The 19603-nt window shown below is 42.1% G+C and overlaps 1 protein-coding gene across 1 annotated transcript in view; it reads right to left on the reverse strand.

The window, feature by feature from the left end:
* GRIA1 (glutamate ionotropic receptor AMPA type subunit 1) overlaps nt 1-19603 on the reverse strand; it is a 298513-nt gene that overhangs the window by 68155 nt on the left and 210755 nt on the right. Inside the window, exons 7-8 of the mRNA XM_006169676.2 lie at nt 17849-18016; nt 7960-8064 (exon numbers count right to left, since the gene is read on the reverse strand). Coding sequence (XP_006169738.1) covers nt 7960-8064; nt 17849-18016 — 273 coding nt within the window. The remainder of the gene's footprint in view (nt 1-7959; nt 8065-17848; nt 18017-19603) is intronic.

Raw genomic sequence — 19603 nt, forward strand, 5'->3', positions numbered from 1 at the left:
CCCCTGGCCCCAAAACTAACTATTGAGTGAACAAGAGGTACCCTTCTATTACATTGAACACTTGAGATTTCAGAGTTGATCTGTTATAGCAACTAGGGTTATCTAAATCAGCACACTTAAATGATTGGACATTAGAATTTTCTGTGTAACTTTGAGTTTTATTGAAGGTATTATTTTATTAAATTTACCAGCATTTTTCCCTTATTTGCTGGCAGATCTATGAACTATGGACCACAGTAGTGCATTCCCTGATTGCTCAATAACATTCAATGAATTGCTATTTAAATGTTACTCATTTAAAAAAAATACAGCCATTTACTCGCATGTGCTTACTATGTGTCAGTGTATTCTTGGCAATGAGGATACAAACAATAATACAATAATATAAATATAGTCCCTGTTTTTAGAGAGCAGACATATTAGTGGCAAGGAGGATAAGAACAGGGAATAAAAACAATACATATGCAGGCTAGCGGATGGCAGACTTTATCTTAAAGGGCCAGATAGTAAAAAGCTTTATGGATGATACAATCTGTTGCAACTACTCACCACTGCTCTTAAGATGCAGAAGCAGTAACAGATACTATATAAGCAAATGAGCACAGCTGTGTTCCAAAAAACCTTTATGGACACTGAAATTTTAATTCTATGTAATTTTTACATGACACAAAACAGTCTTCTTTTGGGTTATTTCAATTGTTTAGAAATGTAACTGTTAGCTCATAGACTCTATGAAACTATCAGCTAATGAGGTGTATAAAACCATTAGCTCATGGGTTACACAAAAACAATCGAAATTCAGGTGGTGTGCTGAATTTGGTTTGTGAGTTGAAATTTGTCAACCTCAATCTACATCAATCAATCAAAAATATAATAGAAGAGTTAAGTACTATGAAAAAAATGCTAGGTAGGTGGGAACTACTTTAGAAAGCTTGGTTACGGGGTAAGCAGGTAGTGTGGTGGTTCAGGTACTAGACTTTCACAGGACCAACCATGGTTCATATTCTGGACCTGGAAGCTTAAAAAATCACACCGGATGTGTGTGTGTGCATGCCAAAAATCCTGACAAGAGAATGGAGAGGGGATTGTGGCATGACCACCCCCCCTCCTCCATAGGCAGTACTTTTTCACTTTTTCTCTCTCTCTGTCTCTCTCTAGTGAGCACATGTGCCCTGTGGCAAAGCCCTAAAAAATAACACCACCACCAAAAGAAATCCCTCTGTCAGGAACAGGCTCTATAAAGTGACTTTACTTGAGCTGAGACCTGAATGACAAGGAGAAACACAACATGAAAATATAGTGACAGAGAATACCAGGTAAAGGAATGGCAAGTAGGAACGCCCAGAGGAAAGGATGAATTTGATGGGTGAATGCACACACAGAAGCCAGTGTAAGACTAAAGAGCTGGAGAAAGAGGGATGAGAGCTGATGCCAGAGAAAAGGACCACCTGGGGCTTTGAGGGCCAAGGTAAGGAGATATACATGTCGTGCCAGCAACAGAAAGCTGATAAAGAGTTTTCAACAGAGGAACAAAATAACTGATGCATATTTTAAAATTATTGTCCCATTTCATGTGAAAAATGGCCTTGTGGAGGGACAAGAACATAGATGTGGACATGTGGCTGGAAAGGAGGCTACTGAATGAAGTTTTTAAAGGAGGCTTGGGTTCTGGGCTCGGCAGTAGAAAGGGAGAGAAGTAGTTGGATTAAAGCTATGTCTTAGAGCTTTAATATTACTCAGTGTGTCCCAGACTGGGTGGTGAGGATTTAAAGAAAAGCTTACAAAGGACATAGGGAATGGAAAGCCCGGAATTGTTTGGGACTTTAGAAGACTACTTTTAATATAAGCAAGAATTTGGGTCACTATAGTCTTCTCTCCTGTCCAGTCTTTCCATTCTAGCTACAGGTAGAGTCATAACTGGGAATAACAAATTCAGGGCAGAGAACTCAGGTCAAGTTTAAATGAGAAGTCGATGACTTCAACTAGGTCTAATAAAAGGGGACAAAGATGCTTACATCAACAATGGTGTCTCCTGAAAGATGGAAGAAAAATTTTCTTACACACTCCCTTTCACAATTTGTGATTATACCAGAATTTGGTGAGGTGTTTTATTCAACTAGAGATCCCTAAGTCAGTACCCAGCAGTGAAGTGGTATCTCTGAATGAGTTTTCCTGGGAATGCAGATTTAGTAGAACCAATGCCGATCTTGGTGTCTGTAATCCCTAAACTTGATGAAAGATGGATGCTCAGGGCACACATATTTCAGTCAAATTGGATCCAGATGCCTAGAGCGTGTGTTGGCACTGGAGTGAACAGGATACAGGTCTGAAGATCAGGAGGGTTTTCCTGAAACTCCTGTTCAGGAAGAAGCAGCTCCTTTTTATTATCCACATCAGGTAAGACCATCCAGTATTCACTGAAACCAGTACAACTAGGTCACCCTTGAATATCCGAGCAATTACTTTGCAAGGAGGCTGATTGAGTAAAAGGCCCAAAGCCATAGATGTAGAGGAATTGATTTTCTGAAAGTCAGATCCCCTATAAACAAAGAATGTTTAAGCCCACATTCTCAGAAAGGATTTAGTCATTGGAAAATAAGTTTAGAAACAGCCTTGGGATCTGAAAAATAAAGCACAACCATTTGTTTGTAGATTTTAAGGTTACTCTGTTATTTCTGTTGGTTGACTTACCCATTCCGTATTCCATGGGCTTGCACAGCCTGACTTACCCAAATGCAATGCTGACATAAAATCCCTGTGGTCTACAGAAGGGAATTTAAAAATCCAAACAAATGAACTAACGTGGCTGATGCACCCCACATCCGGTCTACTTTTCTGAATCTCTTCCTACAGGCAATGGGGGTAATTGCCATTGTCTTGTAAAATCCTGACGGCAATTCTGTGAGGTGAAGGGGAGTTATCCCCCTTTCTGAGATGATGTAACTGAGGCTCAGAAAGACTAAATCAGTTGTTTGAAGTCACATGCCTAGAAAAGACTATAACAGAGACTTAAATCCTGATCTGTCTGCCTTAAAGCCCACGCTCTTAACCATTCTGTCAACATTTCTCACCAAACCCCTTAGAGGATCAACTGGAAACCCTACAGGGTTGGGAGGAGGCTTTTAAAATGTGCCAATCCCTGGGCTTTAAATGCAGAAGGTTCTGCTTTCCAAACGAAAAAGGTTCAGGAGCAGGAATTCCAGAATCCACATTTTTAGTAAGTCCAGCAGGTAATTTTTCTATTTGCTGAAGTTTGAGAATCACTAATCTTCCTAGAGTGCCTCTACTTCTTATTTTTTTTACTTGCCAGAGAGCTCGTGTGCTCCCCAGAGAAAGAGAAAGAGAAAGAGAAAGAGAAAGAGAAAGAGAAAGAGAAAGAGGGGAAAACACCCTCCAATGGGGATGTGTTCACACTGCAATACCTTCTGAGAAGTTCTTCATAAAGAGTAAGTCTTGAAGCAATAAGAAGGCTTCTAACAGTTACTGAGCAAGATTTGGGGTCATTAAAAAGGCCTGGGTCCTTTGGTCCTGGATGCAATACACCCACCAAAGGGCAGTTTACTGACCAAAGTCTCAGTAGAAACTCCACTTCTGCAGCAGATACTGAGGTCCAGCTGATAGAGGAACAGTGAGATTAGGGAAATGAGGCTGGTAAAAGTCCAATGCATGGTCTTGGTATATAAAGTCAGAGCTGCGAGGAAGTAGGGATTTCACAGCCTAACCTATCTCCCTTATTTAAATAACCCAGAGAAGCTAAGAGACATGCTGACAGCCATGCAGCTAGACAATGGTAGGATTGAAAACAAGTCTGATTTTTTTTTTTTTTTTTTTCCATAAAGCGTGTATGCTCACTGGAGAAAGACAGAGACAGGAAAAGTGAGAAATAACCCAAAATCCCCCAGAGGATGGCCACACCACCCATTCTCCTCCTCACTTTTCTTTCATTCTCTTTGTAGAATTTTGGGCACAAACTCACATGCACTTGGTATGATTTTCAAGCTGCTGGGTTCAGGACTTGAACCGTATCTATCCATGTGGGAATCCAGTGCCTTAACCAGCATGCCCCTCTGTCTTCTATTCCTACTTGTCACATAATGTTCCCAAAATATCTAGTCTACCACCAATGTCTAGAAATTGCTGACTTAATATTAAACCACTCTGGTACGTTAAAGGGGGAAAAATCAGATCAATATCCACTTTATCCATGTGGGAATCCAGTGCCTTAACCAGCATGCCCCTCTGTCTTCTATTCCTACTTGTCACATAATGTTCCCAAAATATCTAGTCTACCACCAATGTCTAGAAATTGCTGACTTAATATTAAACCACTCTGGTACGTTAAAGGGGGAAAAATCAGATCAATATCCACAGGCTGACTTTATATTAAACAACTCTGGTACATTAAAGGGGGAAAAATCAGATCAATATCCACATTTTAACTTTGACAAACACACAACTATTCGTACATAGTATAAAAATGCCAAATTTTTCCACCAGGAAATAGCAATTTTTCCCCCATGGACAAAAGGCCATTCTGAGGATTCTGAGGGGTAGCCCAAGTCCACAGTCAATAACATTTTATCTAGGAGCAATTTGCTTGCCTGCTCTAGACCTTATACAAGAAAGCTACAATATGTACATTTCCATCTGGAAGGCAGGGGCTTATACTACCAGTTTTCTAATCTGAAAGAAAGAAGGCTTGGGGAGATGGTCACATGGGTGCCTTCCAGGGGCAGCACAATATCTGCAGCTACTTCCCCCTGCCTGTCAGCCATTAGACATATCCTGATTTTCTCACTGTGATTCATTCAGCTTTGGCAGTGACTGCAGCAGGATGCACCTGGGCTGGAGAGTCAGGGGACAAAATTAAGGTCTCCATTCAACCATAGTTTACTATGAGAACTTAGGCAGCCTTCTAGGCCTCTCTGCATCAGCTTCTCTATGTGGAAACAGGGGTCGTATCACTAAGGCTGATACTTTTCATAACCATACTACCTAACAAAATGCTTTAAAAGGGATAAAGAAGGCATCCCAGTGTTTTCTATTGGTCATTGGAAAAGTTATGATGTATTTTTCTATGTTTTTCTATGCAAAAATACATCACGACTTTTCTAATGACCCAAGTAATTTGAACTGTATGGCACTGCTTTGAAATTTACCATTGCTGTCAAGAACCACTAACACAGGTAACATTCCCTGAACAGTGATCATGTGCTAATGCAAATATGATCTGTTTCCATTTCACAGATGCAGAGGTTGAGTATTATTACAGTTAAATGATGTAGTATATAGGGGATTACAAGAATGAAAGAATGAACTCAGATTTGGACAATCTCCAGACAGGCATCATTCACAGTAGATTTTTGTTCCCAGAGAGTATCTTTGTACAATACCATTCTAAGGGTTGGTTGAAAAGTGAGTATGCTCCCGAGGTCTATATTCATAGTCCAACAGGGTGCTCTTGTTTGGTACATACTTAAGATTAAGGTAGGTAGTAGGTCTACCTGATTACTGATGTGTACTCAAGAGGAGGTGGAAAATGGGCCCTGGGGGCCCTCAAGTTGCTCATGGTTTAGAAAAGAGCAAGTAGTTGCTGCAAGGGCAGAATAATGCTCTCCTGAAGATGTCCATGCTCCAGTCCTCAGAACCTGTGACTAGTTACTTTCCATCACAAAAGGGACACTGCAGATATAATTAAGATTATAGACCTCAAGTTGGAGAAATTATTCAGGATTATTAGGGTGAGCCCAACCCAATAACATGAGTCCTTAAAAACTTGACTCACAAGTTCTTCTCAGGCCGGTCTCATAATGCAGTTTTAAACACTATGGGGTGAGAGCCAGATCTGATGTGGCTGACCATGGTTCAAATCCTGGTCTCCAGCAGCTTGAAAAATATGCCAGGTATATGTGCGTATTTGCCCAAGATCTTGATGGGATAGAGGACTGGAGGAACGAGGACTGCGGTATGACCAGGCCTCAGTGAGGGAGACACGTTCTCTGCCTCCTCACTCTCTTTGGAAAGTACTTGCACCCTCTGGCATTAAGAGAAAAAAAGGGGCCTTTCTGGTTGTGGTCAGAGAGAAATGACCAGGGTAGAAGGGTCAGAGAAATATGATGTTGTTGATTTTGAAGATGAGGAAGGGTAACCATGGCCAAAGGAATGTGGCGTTCTGGTTAGAAGATTCTAACTGGTATGCTGTAATTTCCCTCTAGGGGAAAAAAAAAAGATTCTAATTGGAAAAGGCAAAGAAAGAGATTCTCCATTGTAGCCCCCAGAAAAGAACACAGCCCTACTAACTCCTTGACTTTACCCAATGAGAACCTAGTCAGACTTCTGATGTACAGCGTTGTACAATGACCAACTGGAACATTTAAAATTTGTGCGTAGTAATTAGTTATAGCATCCTAACACAACCTTGATGAATGGGATGAGTTGAGATAGACCAGAAAGTAGAAGATGAGGTAAGAGAGCAAAGAAGATAGGTTTAAGGGAGTTGAGGCTATAAGTGTAAGCACAGCCATCTACTGAATAATAGAACTTTCTTTCATGATGAAAACGTTCTATGTCTGTGCTGAAATGATAGCTATGAACCACATGTGGCTATTAAATACTTGACATGTGGCTATTACAGACGAAGGACTGTTTTTAAAATTTTAATTAATTTAAAATTAAACTTAAATAGCCACTTGAGGCTAGTGCCAAGTGTATTGGACAATACAGGCATGGAGTGAGTTGAGACATTAAGACCCAATGCCCCAGCGCGGATGGCCATGCTGCAATCCCTTGACTTCATTCTCCTCTTGATATTTTGGGCATACATGCAAACATACCCAGCATGTTTTTCAGGCTACCAGGTCCAGTCACCTTAACCTCCATGCCAACTGCTGGCCCAAGACTTAGCTTTTAATGTGCCATGTTCTGCACACAATTAGATCTTTATAGCCTCACAATGACCTGAGGTCAGCATTATTATGGTGATTCCCATTTATTCAGTGAGAGAACTAAAGCTCAAAGAGTCTGAATAATACATCCAGGGTCCCAGACTAATAAGTGGTGAGGCCAGCATTCAGTTTGGAGGATTCCAGAGCCAATACTCTGTTCCACAGCACCCTGTTAGCTCTATATCACACTGTAAAATGCCTCTTAGTCACTACCCTAGTCCACCACAGCGAATTGGAAATGCAATGCTGGCCATGCACAAAGTAGAGGCTGCCGTGGGATATAACAGGAGAAGCCAGAAAGGGCTTCTGGGGAATGATATTTACTTCATGTGCTGAAGGCTGAGGAAGAATTGGCTGGGAAAAAGAGTAAGTGGGGTTGAAGGGAGCTCCAGGCAGAGGGAACATGTGTGGAGGTTTATCGTGAGAAAGAACATAAATATTCAAGGAAATGAAAGATCATCAGAATGATTGGAATGTAGACAGGATGGAAGAGAGAATCAAGGGTCAAGTTTGAAAAAATTGGCAGCGGTCAGAGCATATAGGGTCTGGTAGAAGACTGAATGTTATTCCAAGGCTTTAAAGGTTATTCTAAGAATTTTAACTATATACACACACACACTTCTTATGGAAAATAGAGTGAATGTAACCAAGTGTGGATTAAGAAAATATGGTAACTTTATCATTCTCAAGTTCTTACTTTAGAACCCTCCAGGACAACAGTGATATTTGATATAACATGTACTAGTTTATTTTCAAAGTATTTTTTTTATGCCCTGATTTTTTACAAAAATCCTGAGACAAAAGTGGAGATTTGATCGACATTTGCAGATGAGTGAGTCAATTCTCAGAGCAGAGACCTTGTCTTGCCCAAAGTCTCAGCTGGTTAGTGGCAGAGCTAGAATCCATGTTGCCTGAATCTCTTCAAAGAGCCAGTTCAGGAAATGTGGGCTCCCAGGGCCCTCAGCTCCAGCCAGAGCCTTTGCAAAGATGAAATGAAAGCAAAGGTGGTCCTTACCTTTCGGATGCCATCATGTTTCATTTCAATCACATGGAGCGTGTAGTTGGTCCGGCGTCCTTTCTCATTAAACTGCACGTTTCCTGTCAAACCCTCAAATCGCACCTGGAAAACAAAGTCAAATGGTGAACAAGAAACTCAGAAGCTGCATTTTGTTTTGTGTTTCTTTTCTTTTCTTTTCTTTTCTTTTTTTTTTTTTTTTTTCTTTTTTGAGATCAAACCCTCAAATCGCACCTGGAAAACAAAGTCAAATGGTGAACAAGAAACTCAAAAGTTGCATTTTGTTTTGTGTTTTTTTTCTTTTCTTTTCTTTTCTCTTTTCTTTTCTTTTTTCTTTTCTTTTCTTTTCTCTTTTCTTTTCTTTTTTCTTTTCTTTTCTTTTCTCTTTTCTTTTCTTTTTTCTTTTCTTTTCTTTTCTCTTTTCTTTTCTTTTTAACTTTTTCTTTTTTCTCTTTTCTTTCTTCTCTTCTCTCCCCTCTCTTCTCCTTTCTCTTTTCCTCTCCTCTCTCTTCTCCTCTCCTTTCTCTTCTCCTCTTCTCTCTTTTTGTTTTCTTTACCTTTCTGAAACAGAAATCCAGAACCCGAGCACATGATATAAGATGAGATTTTAGAGTAGTCCAAATGCTCTACTCTTTTCCTATGGCAGACAGGAGCATTATATCACCGATCTGGGATTCATCCTTAAAATCATTTCACCCACGACTTTAGGCAAATATAGACAGTGGACCAGAGTGTATACGAATATGAAATCTATGCACAATCCCTAATCAAATACCCGCTACCATACCACTACTGTGACCACCACTTGTAAAGAAAAAAAGTTTGTGTACCATTACTGATTAGTCAAGAAAAGATCTAGGACCAGAAGTTTGTTTTATGATGCCTTAGGTCATGCTTGAATATGTTTTCTTAATTTCTTTTGAGAGCACTGGGAATAAAATACACGAACATCTAAAGACCTAGATTTGACCCTGGCTTTCCCCTTAACAATCAAGTGTTCTTAGGAGAGTTATCTTTCTAAGCCTCTAGTTTCCAAAATTCCTGCCTTGCCTACCTTAAATGACACATTGAATGTGGAAGTGCTGTGGAAAAATTTAAAAACACCTGGAGAGTACCCTTTATATTCAGACCAGAGCATGCAGGATTTTAAAGAAGTTTCAGTTGGTTAAAATACAATTTGTATTGAAATCTCAAAATATGCTGTGTATCTTTTCCATTAATGAGTCAAATAAAACTCCCACAGTTCATATTGAAGGTCAAATGATCAACCCAAGGATCTAAGGTCCTTAGAGCTGAGCCTACTCTTTTGTAGTTACTGATAAATCTCACTCAAGTCCACCCTCAAACTGAAGATGAGTTTAGCTATATAGTCCCTGCTCAGGTACAAGGAACTCCCTTCTCTGGTAGTGATCCGGTGTGTCTTCAGATCCTTCTTGTCAAAGGCCAGTGAGGTGAATCTCTACCAGTATAATTTCAGCCTTGTGACCCAGCACTGTTTATTTTCTGTTACCTTCAAATAGCTGAAAGTGAAACCTTGTTAAGTTTTATGTGTTTAGGACAGTGGCAGGCTCCTCTGTCTTTAGAAGGAGTAATAACTGGGGTATATATATATTTGAGAGTGAAAGCGAGAATGCATGTGTGTGTGCACATGTATCTATTCTGAAACCGACCCTCTCAACATCTTCTGGTTTGAAGTCACAGGGGGAGGCCATGACAGACTCAGAGTGCAGAGTAAATTATACAACAAGCTCTTCACTTTCTCAGATGAAATGTGGAGACATCTCCAGCTCTGGAAAAGTCTATGCTGTCTTTGCTTTTCTGAGAGAAAAGAAAACACAGATCTTGCTGCAAAGAATAAACAAAGGGGCCAATTTCAGTCCATCTGCAACTTCATCTTATTCTCACCTTGGTCATCTCTTACTTGTCTTTAGCTTTCCCATTGATTCAAATTCAAGATAGGGTTGCTAGGTTGGTGGGTACCTGTTTAAGTGACCCATTTGGAAAAACAGACTGAGGGACATATACATGTAGAAGACTGGATGGATGAATGATTTGCCCTGATAAAAAGAAGTGTCATTAATGATCCAAATGAGCATTGATTTTTTTGGTCCCATTCTAGAGTATCAAATTCATCATCAGTATGGATTATTTAATTTCTTTCTTTTTGGAGAGGGTTTTTTTTTTTTTTTTTTCCATAGGGAAAGTGTGCTCACCAGAAAGACAGAGACAGAAAGCGAGAAATCACCCCTCATGGGGGATGGCCATGCTACAATAGCTTCTCCTCCATTCTCCTCTCGGGATCTTGGGCACGAACACACACATGGACATGAATTTTAGCCACTGGGTTTGGGACTTGAACCATGGTCGACTACATGGGAGTCCAACAACACAAGTCATTACACCAACTGCTGGTCCCTGATCTTTTTTTTTTTTTTCTTGAAACAGTTTGCAATACTATTATAGCAAATTGTATGATATCATGATATCTCTATGACTTAGTTTTCTCATTGTTTAATGGGCACAATTATAGTTAATGATGTTTTATGGTTGTTTTAAGGATGAAATGATGTATTTTATGACCAATACTCAGCCCATGGTGAGTATCCAACATATTACAAAAGTTGTTATATCATTATTAATACTGATACTAATAGTACCACTACTTTCTGAGTGTTTCATGTTATGAAACATTTATGTCACTTTCACATGTGACTCTTTATCTCTATTCAGAGGAATTCTCTGAGACATGCTCTTTAGAGATTATAGAGATTATCTTAATCTACATATGAGAAACAAAAACTCTGGTAGATAAAATGATGAGCTCAAGACTTATGACTAACAAGTGGTAGAGGCTGTCTAACATCTAGAGTTTCTGATATTTTCTGGTACCTTAAGATACCAAGTGGCCTTTCAGACAGGGGCCTAGGTTTTATGTGGGTAACATAGAAATGTACACTGTAGTATATTCCTCCGACCTTCTACTGCCACCCACAATTCCTGAGGTCATTCCTAACTACATGGCCACGTGCTTGTCACTAAATCATCTGTTCTTTGGTTTTCTCCTTAATGAACTGATGTGCTTAACATATTGTCTGGGACATAAGTGTTCAATACATGATATATATTACTTGGATGATGATGATAATGATAATGATGATAATTGCTATTATACTGTGTAGGATGGGGAAGAGTCAGGGAAAATATTAAGATATAACACTAAGGACTTGAGTCTGGAGAACTGCTGTTTCAGAGTAGGAACATTTTCAGCAGAAATGAGGATCTTTTCACCATCATTTTATACACCTTTTATATACCAGTAAGGTCAAGGGTCCCACCTGCAAAGTCCTAGTGATCTCAGAGTCCCTTGTCACAGTGTTTGTACAAGAAGCTGCTTATTTGATGTTCATAAAAGCTCAGTGAGTAGCCAAAATAGAGATAATTTTTTTCCCATTTTATAAATAAGATTACTGAGACTCAGAGCTGATGTGATTTGTATCCAGGACTCATAGTAAGTCATTGAGAGAGAGACCTGGGGTTCTGAAGGCTGGTTGGGAAGCCAAAATACATATACATTGAGATAAAGTATCAGGGAACGCAAAAGCAGACATTCCAGAAGCCCTATCCAATGACATCAGAGCAAGGAGAGGTCAAGAGAATGGCCCAGCCCCAACAAATTTATCACAGAGAGTAAGTACTCAGAGGCAGAGGAAGACGTTTCTCAGAAACATCCACTTTGTATAAATATTGAAACTGCTGCCCTCATCCATCAGGTCTGAGCACTCATGCCCCTCCCTCACCCCTGGGTAACCAAGGTCAGACTGATGGAGTCCAGGCATTTCTCCTTGGTCCCTACTCCCAGAACTCCTGTCGCCATCGTGGCGCCTGCCAGCTCCCTCCATGAAAGATGGAGAATTAACCTTGGATTTCTGGTAAGAGGTATCGAGTGCCAGTTCAGTCTGCCACTAGTAGGATGCTAAAGCATATATTATATTTTCCCTGCTAGGTGCTGGGAGAGTGTGGGTTAATGTCTCTATTACTCAAACCATGTTAAAAAAATTATTTGATGACACTTGTTAAAAAGCACAGTAAGAAAATCCTTATTCTGGACCACTGCAATAGGGATGGGGACTGCTACAATGTGATTTTGCACTGGAAAAGAGGAATTGGGCTCAACTCTGAATATAGCCTGGGCAAATGAGAATGAATAGTCAAGGAACAGGGTGGGGGAAGTAGAGGGAACATTACTTCAAGGGATATTAGGGGGAAGAGGGATTCTGGCTGGGAAGGAATAGGGTGGGGGAAGTAGAGGGAACATTACTTCGAGGGATATTAGGGGGAAGAGGGATTCTGGCTGGTTAAACCGACCTGATAGGATCTTGCTGAAGACAGTGCCAGGGTGACCAAACATCACCTGGGAATTGGTGATAGATGAGGAACCTGATCTCGAAGCATTCTTGCTAAACTGACTTAGCAGGGTTCTGTGCTAAAACTAGCTTTTATAAGCCAGTGAGCAGATGAGCCTAAATGAAGGCTTAGGAGCCTGATTAAAGTTTGGTCAGGCAAAGAATCTGTCAGTCATCAATATTGACTCATCTTCCCAACCCCGTTGGGTCTGGAAAGGATCCCTGGGGCAGATCACAAAGCAGCTCTGGACCCAGGCTTCTTTTACATTGCTGCTGCCTTCAGGAAACTTCTTACTCTTGGCCCTTTCTCCTGGATACTCCAGTTGCCGGGCTTGTGGGCCAGGTCCCCGCTGGGTCACATCCCACTTATTCTAGCCAGTATAAATCTTAGGACCTCTCTGAGCTTCTGCCTTCCCACCTGAACAATGGGAAGAATCTTGGTTCTAACTATCTCATGCATTTGCTTTGAGGTGTTTAGAGAAGCATAAGTTATGCTTTTTTATACTTTTGAGCCTTATGACATGCTAGGGAGGCAGATAGTACTAAGAAGATTATGTCCCCTTAGCAGGTGAGAAAATCCAGGTCCAGAAAACTTGTGCAATTAGTCCAAGAGCCACAGACAGTGCTTGGTGATGCCACCACCATTGGAACCCAGCTCTTCTCTTTCTAACTCCCTGTCGGGCTAAGTATGACACTGCCAAGTCCTTGTGGCACCCTCATCTAGTCCCCTCATCTAGTCTTGCTGAGTGTCGTTTATACCCCACCTCACCCACCCCACAGAACCATGAAACCTGAAACCTGACATACTCCTTCTCAAATTCAGTCTTCCTATAAGGCTCACGGGACCATCCATCTCAGCTTGCTTGGGACACTTCCAGGTTATATCTCTTGTTCTGAAATAATTGATAACAGGGCTCCCTTTCACTCTCAGGTGTCCCAGTTTGGATGATAAATTATACAGCGACCCTATTGAAAGGCCAGTCGCATTCCAACGGGAAGTCTTGCTGATGTTCGCATTCTTCAGTGATGGCATTGTGCTCTGACCTTCTCAGCTCAGAGCCCATGTAGTTTGTTTAGCCAGCATTCCACATCTTTCTACTATGGTTTCTTTTTAACTTGTCTTGTTTTGAAATTGCACCTTGTATCATGAAAGGCAGGGACCGTATCTTATACTCCCATCGCTCACCCAGTCCCAGACCCTATCTAACAAAGTACTGGGCATACTTTGGTTTCATTCAGTGTGATTACTGGCTGATAAGCTGTAAAAAACAAAGACCAAGGAGGGTGATGATCACTATTGAGGGCAGATTTTTATTTTTATTTTTATTTTTTGTATGATAGTGCATGCACAGACAAAAGAGAGAGGGAAGCACCCTCGACAGGGTCTTGTCATACTGTGATCCCCTTTCTCCAGCCCTCCTGCCTTTCAGGATCCTGGGTATCTGCGCATGTACCCAGTGTGTTCTCAAGCCAAAACTGTGGGTACCATATGGCTTCCAGCCTTACAGGGCATTTGTATTATTGCTATGTCACAATGGCTGGGCCTGGAGCAGGTATTTCAGTCCAGGGGTCTTGGCCTTCTAGGAGTGTCTATGATCTACCCTCCCCAACACCTCCCACCCCCAACAATCTTGGCCATGCACAAATATTATATATACATATGTGCATTTTTCTGAAAAAAGAAAAAAAATACCAAAAAAACCCCCAAAAACAAAAAAACCCAGTGGCCCAAAGCGCCCCGCTCCCCTTCTCTTCTTTTTTTGGAAAATCATCTTTTCAAATGCCTATGATCTCCTAAATGTAAAAGTCTGACTTGGGGAGTTGGGTCTTTTCTGCCAGCCAGAAACTGACATATGGGCACCCTAATGCCGCCTCCTTCCTGGAGTGTTGAAGGCTTCCAGGATGTGGGTTCATTAATATTCTGAACAGCTCCCTGGATGGCAAACAGGGGGCAGGCAGGCGGCTGATTACATTCACTCTGCTGCTGGGGAAATTACAGTGAAATGAGGGGGCCTGAGAGTGCACGAATATCACTCGAGACCATGTGCTATGGGGGGCTGGGTCCTAGCTCTTCTGTCTCCCCTGCTGGCTGAGCTTCGGAGGCTACAGAGCAGTTAAGTACACAGAGTGAGGTGTCAACTAGTGTGGGTTGGAGTCCCAGTTTGATCACTAGCTGGCTGTATAATTTAGGGAAGTTTTTAACCTCTCTGAAGCTCAGTTTTCACACTCAATAAAACTAGCTACCTTAGGGTATTACATTAAGAAGTCAATGAGATAATACATGCATATGTTCAGAGCCTTGTACATAGTAAGCTCTAACACATTATAGCTGTTACTATCATCATTTTTAGAATTTGACTTCCCAGTATGTTAGCCCTTCCGTTTTAGGCTGTGCTGGGCCCAACTAAAAGACATCTCATCCTAGCTGTGATATAAGCGAAGCCACAGGTCCCCTCCCATTGTGCAACTGTAAAGCCAAGGGACCAGGCAGCAGAAACCTGAAGCCCAAGCCCTGGTTTCCAAGGACCAGATGTAACTGGGATTTACTCAGCCTGTGGTTGGCACATTTACTCCTTGGTGATGTAGCTATTTCAAGAGAAGGGCCTGGAAGGTGAATGGGTAGACAGTGGCTATGACTATGTGTGGAAGGCCCCAGAGGTCAATGCTTACCGTGATTAGGCCTGACCTAGGGCAGGAGGAGCCCTGTATGGGTGTCTAGTCTAGCCTTTGCTATTAAGCTGCTGTGTGATCGCAGAAGGGTGACACTCTGAGTCTACTGTCACATCTCGTGTAAAGCGAGGGAAAATGAGAGTCAGTAATCTCTAAGGTTTCTTTCAGTAATAAACATTTTTGATTTTAGGTTCTTAACAAAGATTTGAAAAGGAATCCATTTAAATAGCTTATCTTAGAGTCAGAATGTTCTGGTTTGGTTTGTTTTGTTCTTGTGGCCTGGCTTTTTAATTTTTTAATTATTTTTATTTTTGCCATAGGGCACATGCACTCACAGGAGAGAGACAGAGAAGGAAAGTGAGAAATCATCCTCCCCAAGGGGTATGGCCACACCACAAGCCATTTTCTTGCATTCTCCTTTCGGGATTTCTGAGTATGCATGCACATGTTTGTAAGCAGCTGGTCTATGACTCGGACTGTGCATTTGGGGACGTAGGACCCAGTGCCTTAACTACCACATCACCTATGGTCTCCCACCCATTTGTAAATTTACAAAAACTAAAGAGAATTTCTTGAGGGCAGAACCTGCCTTTTCTTGTCCCCAGTGCTTGGCCCCAAGTCAGAGCACAGAGCAAACTCTTAGCGAGCAGGGGATGGAAGGCAGACACACCTGCCTTGGCTCTAACACAAAATAAAGACGCTATTTTCTTTTGACTATGGCAACCACATTTTCTCAACCCCTGCTAAAGGCATTAGTAGGAGAATGAATATATTGCATTCGTTACAACCAGGAAGACATGGTCTGGACCACAAGAGGAAAAATTAGGCTCTTCAAATTCTTAGAGTCATTTGAAACTAATGGTTCATCTTTCCAGCCTCTGCATTGTCATGGATGAAGGAAAGTCCACAGACCAGTAGGATCAATATTTCAAGACCACCCACAGAGTCAGAGGCCTAGCTGGACTCCTGGTTCAGAGCTCTTCCTGCCACCCACATTGCCTTTCAGGCTTCATCCCTGTCATGGTGGCGTCAGGATATCTTTTCAGGGACGTCATTATGACGGGAGAGGCAAGGGAGGAGGGGAGGGCTGTGGAGCCGAGGGCAGGTCCCAGGGATCTGGATCATCTGAAACTAGTCTCACATTGCAAACAGAATCTGTCTCAACTGAAGTCTGGACGAGCATTTTAAATAAGCCGGCGGCAGGCGCTGCCCTTTGGCGGTTGTTCTGGGGCTGCCTGGTCTGCTGTTGCTGCCTAGTGACTTGGAGGACATGCTGCCTAGAGATCAGGGGAGGGCAGAAGTCACTGCTAGTAATCCTTGGCCAGTTCCTCCTGTGGTTAGCAGGGCTGCTGCTTAGCTTCCTTCTCATGGACAGAACATTTTCTCCTCTATGTTAAAGCACTGCAGCCAGGCTGAGGAACAGCTGGCGGGGTTCCTTTCTTGTTTCTTTCTCCAGGTTGTGAAAATTGCCAGAGCTGTGCGTGTGTGGTTGGAAAACAAACGAGAATCGCTTTACATTTTGCTCTACAATGCTCCCTCATTCAGAAATGTTCCTCTCCTCCCCTGGAAGCCCAAATTCACTTTCTGGTGAATGCAGTCTTAAAAGTAGAGCTGATTTTTTCTAGGCAACTCCATTGGTTAGGGAGGGGAGGCTCTGAGGGGTATTTGCACCGAAATACCTTGTTTTTGCTGGCTTGCCTTCACTCCTTTGCAGGAAGCACTGCCCTCTTTTTAATTTTTTTTGAAATATTTTTGCTACAGGGAGCATGTGCTCACCAGAGTGACAGAAAGTGAGAAATCATCCCGTAGGGGGATAGCCCTTCACAATCCCTCTCCTCCAGTCACTTCTTGGGATTTTGGGCATGTACACACATGCACCCAGTGTGAGTTTTAAGCCATTAGGTCTGAGACTGGTACTGTGGTTGACTATGTAGGAGTCCAGTGACATACCCATTTTGCCTTCTGCTGGTCCCCAAGCATGGCCTTCTTCAGGTCCCTTTGGAGAATCAGCCTTTCTCTCAGGAGGCCTCAGAGGCATAATAAGGTGCTATCTTGTTGGTAGTTTGGGAATCACAGTCTGCCTCAGTTTGAGGTGCTTCTAGAAACTTCTAGAAGCTCCAAGAGTGATAGAGCTGAAAAAGTTCCAAGAATCTCCTACACCCAGATGTGAAATATTTGCCCATGTGTCTTATAGTCTCATCCTGCATCCCTAGTGGACATACCACTAAATGAAAATTTATCCTTCTCCCTGCTATGTTTGAGTTCAGTCTCAGAATTCTCTGCAGAGCCACTTGATCCCTGTTCTTTAACTACTCTTCAAAGCAAATAGAACTAATGATTGCTCAGAGTGAAGAAGGTAGACTTGGAGTACCGAGAAAAAATTTCAGGATCCCTGTACATAGTAGGTCATGATGAAATGTGCACAGACAGCAGAAGGAATAAAGAAATCCAGAAACCTAGGGCAGGAGGGTTGCTAGGAGTGTGCTAACGTGGTTCAGTTTCACCCCCTTCTATTTCCAGCCTCCTTTCCAAATTTGGAAAATCACTGGACTTCCTTGTCAGCATAATCTCTGAGCTGAAAACATAGCTTTTACACTGTAAGCAATGACTTTTCCATAGTATTGGATTTTTGGTTTTATTTTTGTTTTAATTTCTATGTGCTACATTTATGCTGAGAGTCACCAACACAATGCAGTGGCAGTTCCAAACTTTGGGCATGGTGGTCTATTCTTTTAAAATAGCTGCTTTCTGCCTAAAGTAGATGCCGAAAACTCTTACTAGGTTCCCAGAAGATGAAGCACCATTGCCAGCCTTACCTGCTGCAGAGCTCTCTGGATGTCAATCCCTTGCCCCCAGGGCACAGCTGGATTGGCCAGACAGTCCCCAGCATTGCCGCGGCGGGATATGTCAATCCTCTGCCTCCGCAGGCTCTGGAAAGCCTCGGCCATCACCTTTACCCCGTCGTAGGTGAGCGCAGAGGTATACTGGTAGGAGCAATGGAGACAGGTATCAGAGAGAGCTGATGGGAAGGCAGCCTGGAGAGCTGTGTTTGTAGTTCCAGGTGATGGGAAGGTATGCCCTGGGCCAGGAGCAGGGTGCAAGGGAGAGGCCAGTGAGGAAGCAGGGAGGGCATACCTGCTTCTTCAGATGGGCGCTGCTTTCCCAACTTGCTGTCCAATATGCCTCTCTGGAATTGTGAGGATGGCCAATTGTGACTTTTGAGAAGAGGCTAGAATTCCAGACTTTTGTAATGTGCAATTTGGCAAGTTTTAAAATGTTGGTTCCATGGGGGAAAATGCATAGATTAAATATAACACATCTGCAGGCCAGATCCAGCCCACGGAAAACCAGCTGCTCTTCTTTGCATTACAGTCACCAATTGGGAGCCAAGAGGAATTGTTGACTCCACTATCCCTTGGACAGCAAATGAAAACAAATGCAAGAGTGAGCTCTTATTCCCGTATGTGACTCACCCAAGTGGGTAGGTGTATAACCTATAAACTTCCTGTCACGCTTATTAAAGATACTCTTAGTTTTTTCCTCTCCTAGCAAAAGGAGACTAAGCTGTAGACATGGGAAAACAAAAACAAAAACAAAAACAAACCAAAAAAACCCCAGCATAACAGTACAGAAAAGTATTTCCTGGCTTTGAAACCCATGCCTGTCTTCTTCACTAAATTGTTTCCAAAACCTGGCGTGCTGTCTGGCACCTTGTACTTTCACAATAGAGAGCTGTAGAATGGATGTGAAGGTATTACTCCAATTTTTAACATTGATTTTCTCATTTTTTAAAAACTATACTACATTTTGAAATTGGATAGAGTATTCACATATTAATTAATAAATTCCTGTGTGGTCTGCTCATGATTTTGTTTGCTTAAGCTCATATTGAAATACGTCTTCATTCTTGGTGAGGTAAATCAGTTTGAGCAGCAGTGGATGAGAAGCAGCCCGTTTCTACGGCCTGCCATTTACAAAGAGAAACTGACTGAATGGCAGGAGAATGTCTGCCAAGGATTCACTGCTCGCCCCAGATAAACAAATTTGGCCTCCGAATCCTTCTCAACACAGTCCGCACAGCCATAGCCAACCATTTGATTTGGCATGGGAAAGAAAAACTACTTGCCATCCTTATTCTAAACCGGTCTCAAAGAGCAAACAAAACAGATTTTGGCTGTGAGATTTAGAGCTGCGTTGCTGGGATGTGAGAAGTGAAAAGTCTATATGGTAATTGGGAGCTGACTCTCTGAGGCAGACATTTGCTGGCTTTCCTCAGATTCCCCTGATTTTCAGCTTGGCATGCGACTGACCAGAATAATGGCTCTCTCACTGCACTACTCGAGGGTGTTCCATCCACATCCACAGAGAAATATGCATCCCCTTGAGCTGTGCACCATGCTGGTCCAGCCCAAAATAGAGACAGCATTTTCCAGTTTTTCTTATAGCCAACTGCAGTTTTTTTTCTAAGATGTAGCCAATAATGTATGAGTGGGATATCTGTGTGCCACTTTTGCAAAATGTCCTTAAAGAAAGCAATTGTGTTCCCCCCTCTTTTTTTTTTTTTTTTTTTT

This window comes from Tupaia chinensis, unplaced genomic scaffold (genome assembly GCF_000334495.1).
Source record: "Tupaia chinensis unplaced genomic scaffold, TupChi_1.0 Scaffold147369_1, whole genome shotgun sequence".
Taxonomy (NCBI): domain Eukaryota; kingdom Metazoa; phylum Chordata; class Mammalia; order Scandentia; family Tupaiidae; genus Tupaia; species Tupaia belangeri.